This window comes from Typopeltis vanoorti, chromosome 8 (genome assembly GCF_054136105.1).
Source record: "Typopeltis vanoorti isolate ZY-2024b chromosome 8, IOZ_Tvanoo_1.0, whole genome shotgun sequence".
In the NCBI taxonomy this organism is placed as follows: domain Eukaryota; kingdom Metazoa; phylum Arthropoda; class Arachnida; order Uropygi; family Thelyphonidae; genus Typopeltis; species Typopeltis vanoorti.
Genome location: NC_143556.1, coordinates 137,063,919 through 137,086,426, shown reverse-complemented (window position 1 = coordinate 137,086,426; position 22,508 = coordinate 137,063,919). Strand labels below are relative to the sequence as shown.

The 22,508-nt window shown below is 34.0% G+C and overlaps 1 protein-coding gene across 3 annotated transcripts in view; it reads left to right on the top strand.

The window, feature by feature from the left end:
* Nucleotides 1-22,508, top strand: part of LOC150104375 (procathepsin L-like) — a 144,674-nt gene that overhangs the window by 73,841 nt on the left and 48,325 nt on the right. For all 3 annotated transcript variants that reach the window (XM_090396335.1, XM_090396337.1, XM_090396336.1), the window contains exon 4: nt 3,765-3,953. In XM_090396335.1, coding sequence (XP_090252461.1) covers nt 3,765-3,953 — 189 coding nt within the window. The remainder of the gene's footprint in view (nt 1-3,764; nt 3,954-22,508) is intronic.

The window sequence follows — 22,508 nt, the reverse complement described above, 5'->3', positions numbered from 1 at the left end:
TTCAAGTTTATTTGTACCACAATATTCATAACTTTGTTTTGCAGATGCTTTAGCACACACTTTCTTCATGAAATATATAATGAAATGATAAAATTGGACAACATTCCATTTTCTAAAATTTTTATAAAGATGATAAAAGTTGACATGAAAACTTGAAGATAAAGTATAGCCCAGATGTCATTCCAGTGATTTCAGGACTGGGCAACTCATATAGAAGCTAATGACTTCACATCACTTGCCTTAGTATCACTTCTGGGTCTGGTTCCACTGATGAGACCTCAATAAAGGTCAGAACCAGTCTGGGTAGTGACCCTTCCCATAATGTATAGCATTATGCATATCCTTAAGGATATGTGCTTTACATTATGGGATACTAAGGCATGTGATGTGGAGTCATTAGTTTCTGTATGAGTTGCCTAGTCCTGAAATTACTTCAGGTGCAAACGTTGTTTGCTTACATTTTGATAAAGGATTAAACTAAGAATATAATTTCTTAGCATCTTTAATTTATAGTATAATCAAGTGGAAAAACTTCCAACATTTAGAGTAATTACTTTAAAAGACTGTTAAATGAGCCAAGCAGTGACAGAACTATACTAGGAAATTTTCAAGAGGAGTCCATATCAATACTTCAGGTAGAAAAATCTGTCAGATTCTTAATGTGGAAAGTCGGCTGGAGTAGATGATATTCGATCAGAAATGCTTTAAATATGGAGGTATACAAGTTTTACAGTGCATTTAGTTGCCCAGTCCTGAAATTTATGTTCTTGATAAACTATTTGGCCTGAACCCAACTTGTTTTCCAGTTTCTCTTCCGCAATCTTTCTCAACCTCTTTTCAAGTATACTGGCATAAATCTTACATGGAACGCTTAGTAGAGAAATTCCTCTAATTCTCACATTCAACATAATTCTCTTTTTATAGATGGACACTATGAGAGGTCAAGAAGGTTGGATTTTCAGTGCTTGAAATAGACTTCTCATGGTGTCCGTCTATAAAAAGGGAATTAAGTTGAATGTGAGAATTAGAGGAATTTCTCTACTAAGTGTTCCATGTAAGATTTATGCCAGTATACTTGAAAAGAGGTTGAGAAAGATTGCAGAAGAGAAACTGAAAAACAAGCTGGGTTCAGGCCAAATAGTTTGTCAAGAACAGATTTTCACTTTAAGACAGATAGTTGAGAAATCATAGGAATATGACAAGGATCTTTACTTTAACTTTATAGATCTGGAAAAGGCATATGACAACGTGCCCATAAAAAAAGCTTTTTAAAACACTCAATTTATATGGGGTGAATGGAACATTATATAGTGCAATACATAGCCTTTATTAAAGTTGTGCATCAGCAGTTAAAATTGAAGGAAATACAGAAAGATGGCTTGAAGTAAAATAGGAGGTAAGAGAAGGATGCACATTATCTCCACTCTTATTCATCATCATATATATTCATATGTATGATGATGAATTTCATATATTCATATATATGGATCACATTATGAAAGAAAGCAGCATCAAGCCTGGTATTAGAATTGGAGATGCCAAACTCAGTTCTTTGCTTTATGCGGATGATGTTGCACTCCTAAACACATCTAGTGAAAATCTAGGATTCTCTAACTAAATTGAATAACAGCCGTAACAAATTTTGCATGAAAATTAGCAATAAAAAAGGCCAAAACTATGAAAATAGGCAGAGCAGAGAAAACCTCAGATCCATTCTGAATGGAGGTCCTTTGTAACAAGTAATAGCTAAAATATTTCAGCTATTTAGGCAGTTTTTAATGAAGATGGAAGAATAAACAAAGCTGATATGGTGGTAGCTAGCTGAATAAATTTATATGGAATAAGAGAGAAATTAGCTAAACTAGCAAAACACCAAACTAGCTATATAAGACAGTGTTCAAACCAGTTTTAAGTAATGGATCTGAGAGTTGAGTTAGAAATAAAATCAGATGAATGCACATTGCCAGGATAAGGAGACAGAAAACGACATCCAAAAAAGGTATGTCTGAATTTTCTTCATATATTAGTTTTATAACACTTCAGTAATGCCCTAAGATTTGGGTAAAGAGCCAATGTTAGTTATGCCAATGTAAAGAGCCAAGGATAATCCTATGTTAGCCATTAAATTAATAGCACTTGATCAAAGTCTAGAGACCAGAGATATAAGGATTCTTAGAAAATTTAGGGGAATGAGCAAATGGTGTCAATGGCAGAATCATATTAAAAATGAAGATACTGTAAAGGAACTTGACACTTTTAGAATTCAAGAATGTGCCAGCAGAGCTAATGTAAGGTGGTATGGCCACTTAAATAGAATGGGTGAGGAAGGTTAGCAAAACAGGTGTTTGATGGCAAGGTGGCAACAAAGAGACCCAGAGATAGACCAAGGTCTAGTTCGATTGATTCAGTCAGTAGTGCATTAGAAGCACAAAATGTTAGATGATAATATTGGAATTTTCACAAATAGACTGATTCAGAGGAATGTTGACAGGAGATTTAATAATAATCTAAACCTAATCATGTAGTGCCGTCATAGTAACCTGAACACCCCTCCGGAATACATATCAGGAAATTGATGAAATTTTTATAAATCCACTATTTTTGCCATGCATACCTTGGATACTCATTCGTTACAGATAGGTTTCTTTAAGTCTAATCTTCTTTCTTCACCAAAATCTATGAATCCATAAAATTTTGAAAAATATCAGATCCTTAGTAGTAGCAAACATTAGTGTTAATGTGCATAATCCTTCTTTGATTTATTGTCATTTAATTTGGACACCACACTGTTGCCTTTACAACTTGTTTTTACAACTGCCAGGGATGGCAGTTGTATAAAGATGTAAAAAAGGTTGTGATCAGTACATTTTTTACATGGAGAGTTGTTTGCATGAGTGGCCTGCATTGTGAATGCAGGAAGTGTAAATAACTTCAAGGTCCATTATGATAGACATGTTGCTAATTGATTGGGTCTCCCATGATGAGTCTATTGACTTCTTGCAGGTACCAAAATAATAATTTTTCAAATTTAAAATTACTAGGATTATGCAAATGCTTTGACAAGAAGGGTAAATAAATCATCATGTGACATAGCATAGTTCATAGTGGAAGAGCAAAATGTAACTGCATTAAATATAAATAACACAGAAGAAATTAGCTTAATTGTTTTTATTTTTAAAAATTTAGGTTATTAGTTTTCAAATACAAACTTTCACTGGGTCTCCCCAAATGTTTTAGCAAGTTACAGGTTGCTGACCCCTGTACTAATGCGTGATGCACACATAGATCTTGGGAAATCTCTTACTTGTTGGCAAAAATTGAAATTTTGTTTCATCTTGCTTGCAGATGATTACATTTGGCGTTATAAATTAGTGAAACTATTATAGTTTCTTGAGTTTAATTGAGGTGTAACATATAGAAAACTGGGATTATGTATGCAGCATTTGTATTTAATTTAATGAGTGGAAAATAATTAGTTTTCAGTATTAAAATATTTCAGAAGTTTAATATTCTTTACCTGAAATCTTTGTGATTGAATCAAATGATTTATCTCATGAAAAAAGAAAAATTATTTGTAAAATTAGATATAAAACTACATTTCATCTTGAAAGAAATATTAGTAAAATTTTAGTCAGACTAGTTGAGAATTTCTCTTCATTTAAAAGTCTGTAATTCATTTTTTTTTCATTGCTCCTATATTTTTGTTTTTTTAGTTAAAAATAGTAATGACTTGTAGATCTAATTACTTCTTCTATTTCTTTCAGCTTCATCATGAATTTGTTGCAAAAATGAATGGTTTGAAACGCAACTATGCACAAAAACTCAGGATTGGGTCAAGCTATTTAAGTCCAGCTAATGTTATTCTTCCAAAGGCTGTTGACTGGAGAAAACATGGTTATGTAACACCTGTTAAAGATCAAGGACAGTGTGGCTCCTGTTGGTCATTTAGTGCAGTGAGTTTTTTCAGTATTTTTTACTCATGTTGGAGGTTTTAATGGTGTATAAACAGCACAGCATTAACAAACAGTTGTAACACACACACACGATGCTAAATGAAATTCGTGGATGTAAGACTAGTCATAGCAGTGGTGTTCATCCTTTTTTATTGCGCGAGCTACTTTTCTATGAAAAGTTATTCGGCGATCTACTCTCTTATATAGATCACGTTCCCCCAACCTGATATCTGATTACGCACAAATAAACAACTAAAAAAAATACACAACTGAAAACTTTATTTCTGTATTTAAAAATTTATTTATCACTTTTAATTATTTTAATACAAAAAAAAATATATACAGGGTGTTCGGGATAAATTTGACATACTTATAATTAATTATATTTTTCCGTAAGTTACATGTATTAACACACACTTCTCTTCATTTAAAAGTTTGGACCCTTCTTCATTCATATACAAGATGTCAGAAAGGATGGATAGCTGGAACCCACCTGAATCATGGAAGAGAATAACTTGTATCATGATGATTCGTGCCCGCCATCAAAATAAGGATATTACGACTGCTGCCCAATGCTCCCTGAATACAGTAAAAACAATCAGGCATGAACTAGAGACTTGCAATGGTGACTACGAGGATGTAGCAAGAAGAAAGATCCCTAGCAGACGATCTGATTGCGTTCGTACAGCAGAATTCCTCGCAAATCTGCAGGAACAGGTGTTGAAGAACCCTGGCATTGGAATTCGGGCTTTGTTCGTGGAGTTGCTAACTGTAGTCAAGCCCTGGATAACAAGGGTAGCCAATGGTAGGCCGTATGTATGGCAGCAGGATTCGGCCCCTTGCCACACCTCTGGGAAAAGTCAAAAATGGTTGTCTGAAAATTTCTACGACTTCACCAGTCCAAATGTTTGGCCTCCAAACTCCTCAGACCTTAACTCCATGGATTATTTTGTATGGGGCGCAGTTGAAAAAGACACCAATCGCACTTCCGGTAATACAAAAGCCCAGTTAATGGATAAAATTAAAACAGTTTTTGCGGCCCTTCCCAGGGAGACTGTAGCATCAGCTTGTTCGAGGTTCCGAAGCAGAATTGAAGCTGTGATCGATGCTAATGGTGGTTATTTTGAGTAAATCTTGTTGATAGTATTGTAATTAACTCTGCCTGTAATGTTTTTTTGTCAATTCATTAAATTTAATAGATACAAAGAAGATTTTCTTTTTCCTTACGAAACTGTCAAATTTATCCCGAACACCCTGTATATATATATATATATTGGAATAAAATATTTATTTCTCTATTTTGGAAAACCAAAGTTAGAAAAAAACATCAGATTGATTACAAACTCGCAAGTTACAGGAAATGCTGGTTGATTTAAGAAATCAAAACAAAGAAAGTTAATTTGAAATTTGGCATTGTTTGGACCTCGCAATATTTTCACATTCAAGTTGATATGAAGTAGCCAGTCACACGCAATCATCTAAATGATCATTTGTAATTTAGTTTCTTAATTGATTTTTTATGACGATCATATTTGAAAAAGCAGATTCTGACAAGTATGTCGATCCGAAATACGACTGAATTTTTTGCACGATATCAGTTAATATTGGGAATTTTTCATGTGCATACTTCCAAATGACTACATTGTTTATTGATTTTAAATGTAAACTATTCTGAATGTTTATTATTATGTCAAGTTCTACTTCAGCTTGGTTTATATCAAACAGCCAACTAATTATATTTGAAATTTCTTGATGTTCAATTTTTCTTAAAATGGATTATTGATAAAAGATACAACCATTTCAGTTTTATTAAAATCTTTAAATCTTGAATTTATTTCTTCAACTAATTCTATTTCACGAATAAATTCTTTTAAATCATAGCGAAGCATTTCTTGATTTTGTTCAAAAAAGTTTAATAAATGATGGTACAACATGACAAAATTTCATGCCGGCTGGGGCGTCACCCGGTTAAACAAGGCCGCTGTTGTTTTTGCCAGGAACCAGGGCAAACAGCGAAAAGTCAGCTACTGGAACAAATCTGAAAATACACCCCAACTCAACATCACCAGAGTTCGAGATCGGTACTATCAACATAAGAAGCCTGAATAGCAAAGAAATGGAGCTAGCTGAGGAATTAGATAAGTACCAGATTGAAATAATAGGGGTGAATGAAACAAAAAAGACAAAAACTGGTGAGATCTTTCTGAGCAATAAATACAAAATGTTATATTCAGGAAATGACAATCAAGAAAAAGAAGCAGTAGCCATAGTATTCAACACAAAATACGAGGCTAATCTTCTTGAATGGCAGGCAGTCTCAAGTAGAGTGATGTGGACTAATATCAGAATGGGGAATTGGACAATGAGACTTATTTGTGCCTATGGTCCCACAGAAGGGTCTACTAAGGTAGAAGTGGAGGAATTTTTTGAGGCTTTAGAAAAAGCAACTGACACAATGAAAAAGGAAAAGTTGGTCCTTGTTGGGGATCTAAATAGCAGAGTAGGAAATGATTGGGAGTCATACAGAAATATTTTGGGAAAATTTGGAGAAAAGAGCAAAGCTAATAATAATGGCAAATATCTGTTGGATTTCTGCTCAGAACATGGACTGGTTATTACTAACACCATGTTCCAACATAAAAATGTGCACAAATTCACATGGAGAGAAGAGGCTAGGAATAAGAAAAGTCTCATTGACTGTGTTATTGTTGATAGTGATGTTTTCTCCCTGGTGCAGGACACCAGAGTGTACAGAGGATTTGAAATTGGAAGTGATCACTATTTAGTCTTGAAAAGTTTTAAGTTTTAAAGTTTTAAAAGTTGAACAGCTCTCAGATGTGAACTGTAGACTAATATATACAAAGATTATTGAAGAAAAAATGAAAGAGTTTGAGAACAGGAATCAACCATTTGATGAAGATGAAGTTTAATAAATATGGGAGATGTCTAAATTTGCAGTCATTTATATTTTTCTTTAATAAAAAGTAAGTATTGTTGGAAATTTTTTATTGACATTAGAATGTCAATTAAATTTTTATCTCTACCTTGTAATTCTAAATTTAAATTGCTTAATATTCGTGCAGAAATCTACTAAAAATGATAAGTGTAACAACCATCTTTTATCACTCAATTGTGGATAAATATCTCCTTTTTCATCAAGAAAAATTTTTATATCGTTAATTAATACAAGAAATCTTTATAAAAATTGATTTCTGCTGAGCCAGCAAACATTATTGTACAACAGAAGTTCCCTATCATCATCTGTCTGTAATTTAAATAACCGCCGTTGCAGGGCTTTTACTCGAACAGAATTTACAATTTTAAATGTAACATCCAAAACATCTTTTGTGTTTAATCTTTTACTACACAGTACTTGTTGGTGAATAATACAGTTGTACGTTAAAAAATCTGGATATTTGTCATCGTTTTTACATAATGAAATGAAGCCTGATTTATTACCTATCATTACAGGAGCACCATCAGTAGTAATAGACACAAGTTTAAAAAGTGGAAGTTTGTGTTGTTTCACAAATTCATCAAATGCTGAAAAAATGTCTTCTCCTCTAGTCCTTTACAATAATGGTATAATTTTCAAAAGTTCTTCTTTACTTGAATAATCTTGAAATACCATGCGAATAAATACCATTAACTGAGCAGTACCAGTGAAGTCATTTGATTCATCAAATTGTAATGAAAACGCAACACACTGGTGAATGTCTGACATTAACCTGGCCTGGAAACTTTTCTCCAGCAATTGGAACTCTTCCTTTCGGCAATTTGAAACCTTGTCTGCCTCCTAGAAGTAGTCTCTCTCTAGCGAAGTCTCAAACCGAGCTCCTTTCTGGAAGCAGGAAACTCCTCTCTCAAGCAACGTGGATCCGGGCAGTCTCTCTGACCACGACTCTGGACCGGGTGGCCTCCTCTCTGACAGCAATTCTGGAACTAGGACCCCTTCTGCTTGCTTCATTCCCTTTTTATTAGGCCTCCTCTGAGACCTCGCATGAAGTTTGGCAACCCCCAAAGAATCGGTATGAGTCTTTCATCTTGAGTTTCAAGTTCGGCACGCCTTTTGTTCTCCTCTGCTTTCTTTTGATTGTAAGTTGCCAGCCATCGGTAAGTTGCTTGAACTCTTTCTAACTGACTTCTGAGATGTTTACACTTAGAGCCTGCAAGCCTTTCTCATACATACGAGTTTCAATAACAGTCTTTCTAATGCCGCCATGTACAGCTTCGGCGACAAAAACATTGCCTTTGTTTTTAACACTCTAATATATTATTATTAAAGCAGTATATACAGTTAGCTTCAAAAGAGTTATTTACAAAAACATCTAATACAAACTATACCGAGACAAACAAAGTTTATTTTTTTACAATATTCACATGGGACTTAACCTAAGTAAAAAATCGATGTAATGTGCTTTGGAATATTTAATATTCAAGCTACAGTCGAGTTTTTACACCTTGCTTATAATCGTATTCACTTGGCTCACTGTTTGACTTCCACTGATCCAAATTAATTCATTTACCCAGACTTATAAGAAAATTACTGATTTGACAATTTTAACGAAAAATAAATAAACAATAGCAATACACAAGCGAATTAAAAATAATACAAAATAATGATAAATAAAATATTATGTTTTCAGTTTTAATTAAATTTGTAATTAAGGAGGAATACACAAGCGATCGACCAAAAATCGCTCCGCGATTGACGGGTTGAACACCCGTCATATAGGAAGGTAGGGTGTGCTTGATAAGTGTGTATATGGAGGCCGTGTTTGTAAATTTAGGTCTCAAAGATTGTTTACTTTTTTTGGGGAAGTTTCTTGTGTACATATTTATTTAAATTAGGTTAGTTTCTAGGGCAGTCTCAGATTCTTGCTGTAATTATCATCATCATCATCAAATTCCTGCCATGTACCCTCAAGGGGTGTACAGGATATGACAGTACTACATGAAAAAATTACATCATTACTAACTTCCTATCTACAATTTTCCTGCAAATCAGTCTGTTACTTGTCAAGACTCCAACATTATCAGATCTTATATTTCTATCCTCTAAGGCACTTTGTACCGTATCAATCCACCTATATCTTGGTCTTCCTCTGGGTCGTTTTCCTGCCAACCTGGCAGAGAACACTTGTTTTGCTAATCTTTCCTCTCCCATTCTGTTTAAGTGACCATACCATCTGAGATTAGCTCTGCTAATGCATTCCTGGATGCTGACAATGTCAAGTTCTTTCCTAATATCCTCATTTTTAATATGATATTGCCATTGATGCCATCTGTTCACGCCTCTAATCTTTCTCAGGATTCTCATATCTGCAGTCTATAGTCTTTGGTCAAGTGTTTTACTTCTGACCCAGCTCTCAGATCCATAAGTTAAAACTGGTTTGAACACTGTCTGGTATATATACAGCTAATTTAGTGTTCTGACTAATTTCTCTCTTATTCCATATGAATTTATTCAATTGACTTCCCACCATACCAGCTTTGCTGATTCTGTTGTCTATTTCTATATTTAATTTACCATCTTCAGTAAAAATTGTGCCTAAGTAGCGGAAATGTTTTACTTGTTCCACAGGTTCTCCATTCACAACACAGTTGACATTTTCAATGATTCTGCCTATTTTCATTGTGTTTGTCTTTTTATTGCTGACCTTCATACCATATTTATTACTACAGCTATTCAATTATTGTTATACTTAATTCTTAATTAATGCTGTAATTATTGTTATAGTTAATTCAGTTCATATATACCTCTCAGTATGTGTAGATGAAACCAATTGCTTTAAGATGAAATGTTTTTTTAACTTAATTAGTCATTCCTTAAAGGACACGTTTATTTTTTATACTTCAGATATTTTCACCTTTTTGGATTAGTTCTAATTGCAGTTTGATAATTTTAATGGATTAATCGTTGCATTAATTTTAGTACTTTTTTAACACAATCATACCAACTTGCATAATATTTCTTCTTTATTTAATTTTCAGCCTTTGTTGACATTCGATGCAGGCACGCTATCCATCGTTGTTTTGGTCTTTTCACATTTGGTTTCCAGTCTCTTGCTAGTTTATTAGTTTTTGAGCTTGTCCTATTAACATGTTGATTCCATTCCAGTCTTCTTTTTTTATCCATGTGCTTATGGGTTGTAATTGGCATGCTTCATAAATCTTTTTACTTTGTTAAAAGGACTTTAATCCTCCAAGTTCCAATTCCATCTAGCCACTGCAACAGTACACTCTGTCTTGTGTGTTGAAAGGCAGCACTAGGCCAGAGTTGCTTTTGTATTGTTATAGTGTCATAACTGACGATGAGGCCACTAGAACGGAAGCATTAAGGCAAACATTGATACTATGCACTCAATGCTTCCCACATCACACCATTCAGGTGGGACACATGGGTATCATCTGTAGATATCTGTATACTAGTCTGGGTGTTGTGGCTCGTCAGTGGGAGCCAGACTGGCTCCCACTGACGAGACCTCAATAAAGGTCGAAACCGGTCTGGGTAGTGACCCTTTCCTTAATGCATAGCAGTATACATCTCCACAAGATGTGTTTTGCATTATGGGATGCTAAGGCAAGTGATCAGAACTTGTCGCACCTTTACCACGAGTTGCCCCAGTCCTGAAAATATATCAGGTTCAAACTTGCAAACTTTCTTACACTTGGAAATATACAACTGGAAGTTAGTATTTTTTTTTTTTTTTCTTTCCAAAGCAGTTCTGTATTACTTCTTAGATGAACAGAACATCTGTAGAAGTTAAATAAAATCTAGTAAAAGAAATTATTTATTTAACATGTTTGCAACAAGCAGGGACAAATATTGTACTGTACTTGACCTTGAGGCAGTACAATGAGAGTTTGTCTTGTATGTCTGGTTTAGTTTATCTGTTTTGTAGGAGCTGTAGTCATTGCCCAAGAAATTATGGTGAAGATAGTTGAGTTCTGTGGAAAGGATTGCATCATTAGAAGAAATAGCCTTGGTTTTGTAAGCTAAACAAGCAACAATATGGAATTCACTTTTGTTGCTTGGATGATGTGATTAATGATTGTTTTTATAAATATCTTTTTTTTCTTTTTTTTGTATGTGTGGTTTGCAGTCCAGATTCAAAATCTGCTCCAATCAAATCACCAAAATAATCCTTACTGGGCTTTCATTCTCTGCTGTAAACCCATCACTTCTATCCAAACCCTGGGGGGCGGGGCTTTTATCATACAGTTCATGAAAATGCAACATTTATTCAGTAGTTTAAGACAGATACTCTGTCTTCTCACCCAGCCTTTCTGGGTGAGTAGCTCAAAAGAAAATCAGCAAATCCAAAGCAGAGCTAACCTTATCTCCTACTCAACTATCAGTCTTTTCTTCTAACTCTTGTATAGATCTTCTTCATCTTCCTCTATGGGTTTACCAGGGCTGCCACTCCTTGGGATTTTTCCCAAGATCTAGAGATTTTTAATAAAAAACTCCCAAAATCTTGGGAAATTTGAACAAAAGTTTGAATTTTAATATTTTTGTCATATTTTACTATTATTACGATTTTTTTTTTTTTTTTTTTTTTGATAAATCTGATAAACAGTTTTTGCTCTATTCTGGTTTCGTTTTCCCTTTCTTATCACACATGTTTTACATCCTTACATACATATAGCGCAACCTCTTGCAGTGTTATCGTCGAGATCCTTGTGCTTGTACAGTGTTTGACAAATTGTTTAAATTATCAATCTTTTCATATTTATGGTACTTCCAATCCAACCATATGGAGCCATCAAAGAAAAAACAGAAGTGGTATTCTCAAGCATTTAAAGAAGATTGGTTAAAATATCCTGAATTAAAAGATTGGCTGCTACAAGATGTGAACAGCAAAGATACCAGTTACTGTAAGTGTTGTAATATTACATTTAAAAACACAAACAAATCTGTGCTAATAAAGCATAAAGATTCAGCCAAACATAAAAGTAATTATCAGTCTGCTATGTCGACAGCTGTTATTACTCAATTTCTTAATAAGAAAGCATCAACAGAGGATAAACAATTAGCTAGGAGTGAGTTAATAATTGCTAGCTTCTTTGCTGAGCATAACATCCCATTTTCTCATGTTGATCATTTTTGTAATGATGTGTAAATGCGCATTTCCGGATAGCCAAATTGCTGGAAAGTTGGCAATGAAGAAAACTAAACTTTCTTATGTTATTCAGGATGGAATATCATTCCATGAAAAGTCTCAACTTACCGAAATATGCAAAAATCAAAAATTTTCAATTATAATAGATGAGAGTACAGATATCTCCATCACTCAAATCTTGGCTATTGTTGTACGGTATTTTGATACAGATAAAAAAGATGTAGCTGATGCATTACTAGACATAGTATGTGTAGAGAACGGAAGTGCTAAAAGTCTTTACAGTGCTGTCAAAACTCTTCTGCTGGATCATGGCATTCCCCTTAGCAATATCATTGGGTTTGGTAGTGATAACTGTTCCTCCATGATGGGCATTAATAGTGGATTTCAGAAACTGTTGAAAGATGATGTTCCATCTGTTTTTGTGATTGGTTGCGTTTGTCATTCATTTGCTCTATGCGCTAGTCATTCAGTCAGTGTTTTTACCCTCATACTTAGAAGCTTTTCTAGAGGATTTAACCTCCTACTTCTCCCACAGTGCTAAGTGGCAAAGAGATTTTGTACTCATTCAAGAAGCTGCTGATATAGCTACACATAAAATTCCCAAACTTGCTCAAACCAGGTGGCTGTCGAGGGAAAAAGTGGTATCAACTATTTTAGAACAGTATGATGCATTAGTTCTATACTTTCAAAATGAATCAAGGACAGATAAAATTGACAATGCCAAAAAAATTTGTGATACACTTATTGACCTTGGAACCAGACCAATGCTTTTTTTTCTTCAGTATATTCTTGAAAAAGTAAATACATTTAATATAGATTTTCAATCAGAGTATTTCAGGTTACACCAACTATTCCTAAATGTATTGACAGAATATCTCAATTTACTTAGTTGCTTCATTAAGATGAGATTTTAAGAACAGCTAAATTATCAGAAATTGATCCAAGAAACCAAAACAACTATAAAAATGTCAATTATATTTACTTCGGTGGTAGAGCAATGGCGCACTTAATTAGAAACCCTTTTGAAGATGACTCGATTTTGTTGAGATTTAAAAATGATTGTTTAAAGGTTCTTGTGGGACTTAGTTCACAAATAAAGAAAAGATCTGTCTTCGAAGAAGACAGTATTGTTATAAATTACGAATCTTGGACCCAAAAGTTGCTAGTGACCCTAGCCAGTCACCATCTACCATTATTCTCTGTTGCTCAATTCTCCTCACTTGTTGATGATATTAGGTTAAATCAAATAGATGATGAGTGGAGAAGTTATCGTCTCGTAGCATCAGATCTACCGATTCCTAAAGATATTGGCATTCATTGACTGACATAAAAGATGGTATGAATAATAATAAATATGGTTTACTGTCATATTTTATGACAAATCTTACTAGTCTGCCGCATTCATCTGCATGCGTGGAGCGAATTTTCTCACAAGTGAATTGTATAAAAACAAAATTAGCTAATTCATTAAAAACAGAAACTGTGAGAGACAGAATCCTAGCAAAACAGTGCTTAGCGAGACAAAATGCAACGTGTACTTCTTGGGAGCCACCGAAAACATTAATCAAGCAGTTGTAAAGTCACACGGTTCATAATAGATATAAAAATCGACTTAATACCACAAAGCAGCAAAGGAAATGTGATCAATTACCAGAAGATATTGGTGAAGAAGAAGAGGGAGGAAATGTCAATTAAAGTAAGTTAAGCATGTATTCTTCGTATAATATAAACTTATAATTTTTTTTTTAAATGAAAGTATACTTTGTTACAGGAAAAGAGAAAGAGAGAATTAATTAAAAAAATGAGCAAATTTTTAAGTAATTTTTCTGGTCAGTTAGTAGGTAACTATTTAAATGTCAATTTTTTGTATTTTATATTATGTTTTTAATTTATGTGTAGTGTTTTAATTAAACCATGCAGAATTATAAATTAATAAAGGCATATTTAAGTGCATAGTTTGAGTTTTTTACATATTTAAGAGCATATGTTGATGTTTTAAATGTTTTTAGTGTATACTTGGACACATGTTTTGCACTTTTTTATGACCTAAAAATTCGAGCTCTGGTGTTTACCCTGCTTCCAATGCAGAGTCCACATGTTACATTAGATACGACTTTGTTAGTACAATTCCCTCACCCCAACCAGCCTGCCACTGGGGTGGGAGGGTAGAATGTATTTTTGATTGTAGCAGCGTGTGTTCACGGGGGAGGTTTGCTGTTCTGAGGGATGAAAAACCCCTCTACCTCTTGAGACTGGCTAACTCACCTTAAGTCGAAAGAGACCAGATTTCTCGTGTCATCACCAGGATAACTCTTTTATAGATAAACAGTCCAAAATTGTGGCAAATCACCTCCTACAATACCATGAGCTGCTTGAAGTATACCTCCTCTGATCTTTTGCCAAAAAGCATCAGAAAAATCCTCATTAGTCTTTGTAATGTTTCCTGGTCCAGGTGGTAACTCTCCAGTGTTGTGCAAAACGTGTGCTCCAGTATTAACATTCATCTTGTTATCTCTTGCATAGTTTTCAGATTCATTTGGCATCTGCCCAACATTATGGAAGCAAGCCTTTTTTTTTTTTCCTTACCTAAAAAGTCAGGTAAGTCAGCTGTCAAACTATCATCTTACTTTTGAGTGGGATGATAGTTTGGTGACTGACATACCTCCCTTTTTAGAGATAGGCTGGAATAAGGATTGGAGTAGGTCAACAATGACCTTATTTTTTACTTAGAGACCCTAAGTTAGTGATAAGTATGGATTGTTCTTACTAACCTTACCTCTACCTTTGGATACAGACTGTGGAAAGGCTTGGCAAAACTCATTTGGTTGTGAAACAACAGTGCCAGCTTATGATCTCCATCCTGTGCTTTGTGAGATTGCAGTTACATTTAGTCATGAAGAATGAAATCCTTGCATCAGATTTCTTTGATGCTGGAGGTCCAGAGTTCTATACTTTCATGCACAATCTTCCTCTTATACATCAATGACCATCTTTTGCTCATATTACATCTATTTCTTATCTTCACTTGAGTGCTCAAATCGTCTTCCATAACCAACATCTTAAACAGTGATCTCCACACCTTTCTCAAGTGGAGTGAAGATAATCTAGTGAATTTCATTACTGTCAAACAGTCAAGTATTCTTACTCTGACTTGAAGATTGCCTCACTTGTATGTGTCAGTAGGCATCATGCTTGTTTCCATTTCAGTCATGAAGCAAGAACTTTAAGATGTCATTATAGTGTTTTCCTTGAAAATAAATAAAATCTTGTCCGTTTTTGAGTAAAACAATGTGTGTTATGGATACAGCACTATCATGAATAATATGGTTTTAAGTGGCATAGCTTTCATTATAGTATGGTTTGTAATTAGTGTAAAATGCATTGCAGTGCATTTGTAATTGTTGTCAAAAAGGAAATTTATATTGATTCATCATCATCATCAAATTCCTGCCATGTACCATCAAGGGGTGTACACGATATGATAGTACTACATGAAAAATTTACATCATTACTAACTTCCTATCTACAATTTTCCTCCAAATCAATCTGTTACTAGTCAAGACTCCAACATTATCAGATCTTGTGTTTCTATCGTCTAAGGCACTTTGTATGGTATCAATCCACCTATATCTTGGTCTTCTTCTGGGGTAATTTTCCTGCCAACCTGGCAAAGAACACTTGTTTTGCTAATCTTTCCTCGCCCATTCTGTTTAAGTGACAATACCACCTGAGATTAGCTCTGCTAATGCATTCCTGGATTCTGACATTCTCAAGTTCTTTCCTAACCTCGTTTTTAATATGATATTGCCATTGCTGCCATCTGTTCACGCCTCTAATCTTTCTCAGGACTCTCATATCTGTGGTCTCTAGTCTTTGGTCAAGTGTTTTACTTTGACCCAGCTCTCAGATCCATAAGTTAAAACTGGTTTGAACACTGTCTTGTATATAGCTAATTTAGTGTTCCGACAAATTTCTCTCTTATTCCATATGAATTTATTCAATTGACTTCCTACCATACCAGCTTTGTTGATTCTGTTGTCTATTTTCATATTTAATTTAACATCTTCACTAAAAATCGTGCCTAAGTAGGTGAAATGTTTTACTTGTTCCACAGGTTCTCCGTTCAATTCGCACTTGACATTTTCAACAATTCTGCCTATTTTCATTGTCTTTGTCTTTTTATTGCTGACCTTCATACCATATCTATTACAACAGTTATTCAATTTAGTCACGGAATCTTGCAGACTTGTAGTGGATTTATTTACAAGTATAATATCGTTCGCATAAAGCAAAGAGCTGACATTAACATCTCCAATTTTGATATCATGTTTAATACCACTTTGCTTCATAATGTGATCCATATAGAAAATGTACATCCTTGTCTCATGCCAGATTTAACATTAAACCCTCTTCCTGTACTTCCTTCAATTCTAACTGCTGACTTACAACTCAAATAAAGACTAAGTATTGCTTGATATAATGCCCCATTGACACCATACAACTCTAGCATTTTGAATAGCTTCTCTCTTGGACCTTGTAATATGCCTTTTCAAGATCTACAAAACTTAAATACAGATATTTGTTATATTCCCATGATTTCTCAACTATTTGTTGTAAACTGAAAATCTGATCCTGACAGCCTCTATTTGGCCTGAATTCAGCTTGTTCTCCACCAAGCTATTCTTTCACAATTCTCCTCAACCGTTTCTCAAGTATACTTGCATAAATCTTACCAAGAACACTCAGTTGAGAAATACCTCTGTAATTCTCACATTCAGTTTTATTTCCCTTTTTATATATGGGTACTATGAGAGCTCTACTCCAATCATCGGGAATTCGTCCCTCTGTCCAGGCCTTCTGAATTATGCAGTGCCACCACTGTAAGACTTCTTCACACCACTTCAGCATTTCTTGTTGAATTTCATCTACTCCTGCTGCCTTTCCATATTTCAAGCCTTTGATGGCTTTTTCTACTTCAAGTATGGATATGTATTCCTGACTGTATGCCTGTTGAGTGTTTTTTACCACTGTGCTATCACTGCTTGTTTCATTTAGCAATTTTTTGAAGTAATTACTCCATACTTTGAGGATATCTTTTTCTCCCGTTTTCATGTCACCTTTATCATCTCTATCTCCTTTTACAGAACTCTTTCTTCCATTTCTGAGCTTCTTCAACAACTTTCAGAATAACTTGCCACCTTCTTGATTTTTATTTTCTATGCTCTTGCCAAAGTCTTCCCATGACTTGTTTAGCCAGTTTTACAGTGTTTAGCTTTCTTGCATTTGTCTCTATATTCTCTAAGAGCACAAGCTGACTTATTTGCCAGGAACTTTTGATATGCTTTCTTCTTTTCCTTCACTGCCTCTTTAACTTCCTGTGTCCACCATGGAGTTCTGATTTTTCTATCCTTGCAGACAACCTCACCACATGCCTCTCTAGCTGAATCAATCAGGCTTTCTTCAAGGCTTGGCACTGAATCTCCAAGGTTTGATTCCTGTTCTCAAACGCTTTCATTTTTTCTTCAATAATCTTTGTGTATTTTACTCTACAGTTCACATCTGAAAGCTGCTTGACTTTTATTTGCTTTAAAACTTTCTTACATGTTATTCTTTACAATATGAAATTCAATTTTATCCTGCTCAAGACTAAATAGTGATCACTTCCAATTTCAAATCCTCTGTACACTCTGGTGTCCTGCACCAGGGAGAAAACATCACTATCAACAATAACACAGTCAATGAGACTTTTCTTATTCCTCGACTCTTCTCTCCATGTGAATTTGTGCACATTTTTATGTTGGAACATGGTGTTAGTAATAACCAGTCCATATCCTGAGCTGAAATCCGACAGGTATTTGCCATTATTATTAGCTTTGCTCTTTTCTCCAAATTTTCCCAATATATATTGTTTTTTATGTCTGACAATCATTTCCTACTCTTTAGATCCTCAACAAGGACCAACTTTTCCTTTTTCATTGTGTCAGATGCTTTCTCCAAAGCCACAAAAAATTCCTCCAATTCTACCTTATTAGAACTTTCTGTGGACCATAGGCACAAATAAGTTTCATTGTCCAATTCCCCATTCTGATATTAGCCCACATCACTGTACTTGAGACTGCCTGCCATTCCAGAAGATTAGCCTCGTATTTCGTGTTGAATACTATGGCTACTTCTTCTTTTCCTTGATTGTCATTGCCTGAATATAACATTTTGTATTTATTGTTCAGAAAGATCTCACCTGTTTTTGTCTTTTTTGTTTCAGTCACCCCTATTATGTCGATGTGGTACTTATCTAATTCCTCAGCTAGCTCCATTTCTTGCCATTCAGGCTTCTTATGTTGATAGTACCGATCTTGAACTCTGGTGATGTTGAGTTGCGGTGTGTTTTCAGATTTGTTCCAGTAGCTGACTTTTTGCTGTTTGCCCTGGTTCCACGGTGAAAACAACAGGGGGATGGGGGGGGGCTTGTTTAACTGGGCAGCACCCCAGCCAGCATGAAATTTTGTCATGTTGTATCGTCATTTTGTATTGCTTAAGCCAATAAGAGTACAATTTGGTCAGCTAAATCCCAAATTGGCAGCCCATCCTCGTTCGTTCAGTATCCAGGTAGATACCCAACAGGGTACACCACGAGAAGGTGAGGATTGGACATGAGGTCAGAAGCCCTGGTCGGTTCTCTGCATTCCTTCAAAGGCTATGTGGAGGTCTCCTCTCAGTTATACAGCTTTGACCCTTCAGCACTATTGATTACATTTTATAATTGTGAGTGAGAAATGGAAAGGTGAAGGACCAGAAACCTAAATAGTTAATGTAAATGTTTGGAATGCATTATGTTAATGCTCTGCTTTGTGTGGTTTCAGTTAGTACTTGAAATTTTCAGCATGCATTAATCACACACTTTGATGTAATGCTGTATATTAAAAAAAATTAGTTCCCATTCCTAATGAATATATTTCTAATCAAGTGAATCATTGCATTTATTTAGGAATATAAATGCAATGTATGTGATACACATTTTATCATAACAGTAAATGATAACAGTTTAGACCAGGAGTCGGCAACTGGTAGGCCACATGCGGCTCAAACATGCATTTTTGGTGGCCCATAAAATTTTATCATCAAGAAATGACGTTATGGACATTTCAAGAAGATGTTATCTAACTAATCAACTGCTAGATGGTTAAGTGGTTCTAGATAGTGCTGTGCTAAAAATATTTTTTTAATTTACGTGAAGAAATAGATATTTTCATGACGGAACACGAAAAATACTGTCCCACAACTATCGGATAAAAAATGGATTATATCTCTTGCATTTATGGTAGACATTAAAACTACCTTAATGTACTTAATTTGAACCTGTAGGGCCAAAGTAAATTACAGTTACTATCAGAACTGTTTTCTGACATGAAAGCTTTTGAAGGCAAACTATGTCTATTGAAAAAATATATGATGGAAGAAAATCTACATCATTATATTTGTTGCAAATCTGCATGTACAGTTGGATGGCAAGCACATAAGGAAACTTTATTGGTATTATTGAAGATTTACAAAACGGAATTTTCAATAAGATTTGTGGATATTGAAACCTTTTAATGTCGACATTGACCTGCCAAACTGACTACTGATGGAAGTTTTGGAATTGCAACACAATGAAATATTAAAGAATGCATTTTTGTTCGAAAATATCCAAAAAATTGATCCATGCTTACCAAAAAAATTTGAAGGATTAATCAGTATTGCAAAGAAGATGATAGTCGCATTTGGAAGCACATACATTTGCAAACTAGCATTTTCTGCAATGAGTTTTAGAAAAAATAAATTTTCTTCTCGACTAACTGATAAACATTTGCATGCTTCGATTCGTATTTACAACTTAGGTTATAAAGTTGATCTAGATAATTTGGCTAAGGGAAAACAATCACAAAAGTCACATTAAGCAGGGAGACATACATATTGTGATGCATAAAACTATATTACTTTGTTTTTACGTGATAATAATTTTTCATTGAGTTTCATTTTCATGATTGTTTCATATCTTGTAGTTTAAATATTTCTGTGTTTTTTTTTTTTTTTAAGATTGATATAATAAAAATTGATACCTTGAGTATTTTTTTCACTCACTATTTTCTATTAATTAAACGCTTGCAGCCCGATTATTAAAAAATAAAAGTTGAATGTGGCCTGTGAGTCTGAAAAGGTTGCCGATCCCTGATTTAGACCATTTCACTTAAATTATTCTTGGCTTCGCGTATTAGGCAATTGTTTGCCTGTAACATTTTCAAGGGTTTAAAAAATCTTCTGCCATTCTTCTCCTGGGTCTTCCTCTTGGTCGGTGTCCCTTTTTGTTTATGTTTCCAGCAATATTTGGCCATCTGTCTTCATTCATTCTTTCTACATGGTTTTTCCAATTTTTTCTATAGTTTGTCTTCTGTTATGTTAATTATGGATAATTGCTTTCTTATTTCTTCATTTATTATCTTGTCTATTCTTTTATATCCTGTGAGCAGTCTTAGGAACTTCATTTCTATAGCTTCTACTTTGCTTTTATCTCATTCTCCCCAAATCCATGTTTCACTGCCATATTTAAGAATTGGTTTGGCTATTGTTTTATATAGTTTTATTTGGGTTGTTCTAGATATCAGTTTACTGAAGTGTCTAGTCTGTTCAAGGTTCTGATGACTGCTAGGAATTGTTGCTTTTTTTATGCAATGGCAATTTCTTCATTAGGGCTTATGTAATTTCCTAGATATTTAAATTGTTCATATGTTCTATTACTTTGTTGTGGATGACTAGTTTGTATCTTTTAATTTGGTGATAATCCAATTGAATGTGATCTATTGGTTTTAATTTGTTTGGTTATTTTATTATTAAATTTAATATAGCTTTCTTTCTTTATATTTGCTTTACCTTGAAATAATATTGATTTCATTTTATTTATTGAGATTTTCATGTCATACTGTTCTATTGTTTTGTTCCTTATGTGTAGATTTTTCTGTAATTGGTCTTCATTTTCAGAAAAATAACTGATGATCAGCATACAAAAGGCTGCTTAATTCTTTATTTCCTATTTTAATTCCTGTGATTTGTTTTTCCTCCACTCCCTTGAAATTTTTTCCATATATATATATATATATATATATATATATATATATATTGAAGAGCATTGGTGATAATCCAATTGAATGCAACCTCTATTGGTTTTAATTTTTTTGGTTATTTTATTATTAATTTTAATTTTAATATAGCTTTCTTCCTTTATATTTGTTATTGCTTTAGCAGTTTGAGGTGGAGCTTTCAATTCACACAGTATATTAATTTTGATCTGTTGATTTGATCGTATGCTTCTCATAATCCAGGAGGGTCATATATGTTGGCAGGTTAAATTCTATTCTTTTTTCTCTAATTTGTTTGAGTGTAAATGTGGGATCTGTGCAGGATCTTCCTTTCCTAAAGCCGCATTGTTCGTCTCCAATAATTTCCTTTGCCCCATGGTGTTAATTTATTTTTATTTATATCTAGGTATATTTTATAGCACATATTTAATAGGGATATATACTCTGTAGTTTTTGCAATCCTTTGTTTCCTTTTTTGAATATGTTTGACTATTGCTGCCTTCCATTCTTGTGGGATGTTTCCTTTTCTCTTATTCTGTTTAGGAATTTAATTAATCGTAACTGAAATGGTTAGAGCAGTATTTGTAGTTCTGAATTTATTCCATCTTCTCCTGCACTTTTCAATTTTTTAGCTTTTCCAGTATTTTCTTGAGATCATTAAACTGTATTGGTTCTTTATTTGTTTCTTGACTTATTACTTGTTTTATTTCAGTTTTATAATTGTTTAGAAGCTGGGTGTAGTGATTGATCCATTCTTTTGGGAATCGGGCCTTCTAATTGTAGATTATACTTTTTCTTGTGTCATTTTTTTATGATTTTGTAGCTCTTTAGTTGAGGTCTATTTATTTCATGCTCTAATCTTGATACAAATTTTTCTCAGTTTTCTGATTTTTCTAGTTTCTCTTCTTGTTATTGATGTGATTCTTTTATACTCTATTTCATTCCCTATGGTTCTGTTGTTTAACCATTTAAGGTACGTTTCATTTTTCTTATTAAAGATTCTATTTCTGGGTTCTAGGTTCTGAGTCTTGCTGTAAATATTTTGCTCTATCATGCTGTAACAGTTCTATCTTAAATTACTCCTGCTTTTGTTTTTCTGTTCTTGTATTGTTTCTATTTCCCTGGTTTTGGATCTTAATAGTGCTGGTTAATAAATAATGGTCTGAGTCAATGTTGCATCCTCTATTTACTCTACAGTTTCCTAACATCTTCTTTAGTTTTCATCCACAATTATATAGTCAATGATGCTTTTATATCGTTTGGCTTCCTATGTATATTTATGTATATCTTTGTTTAAAGAAGCTTTTAGTGATTTT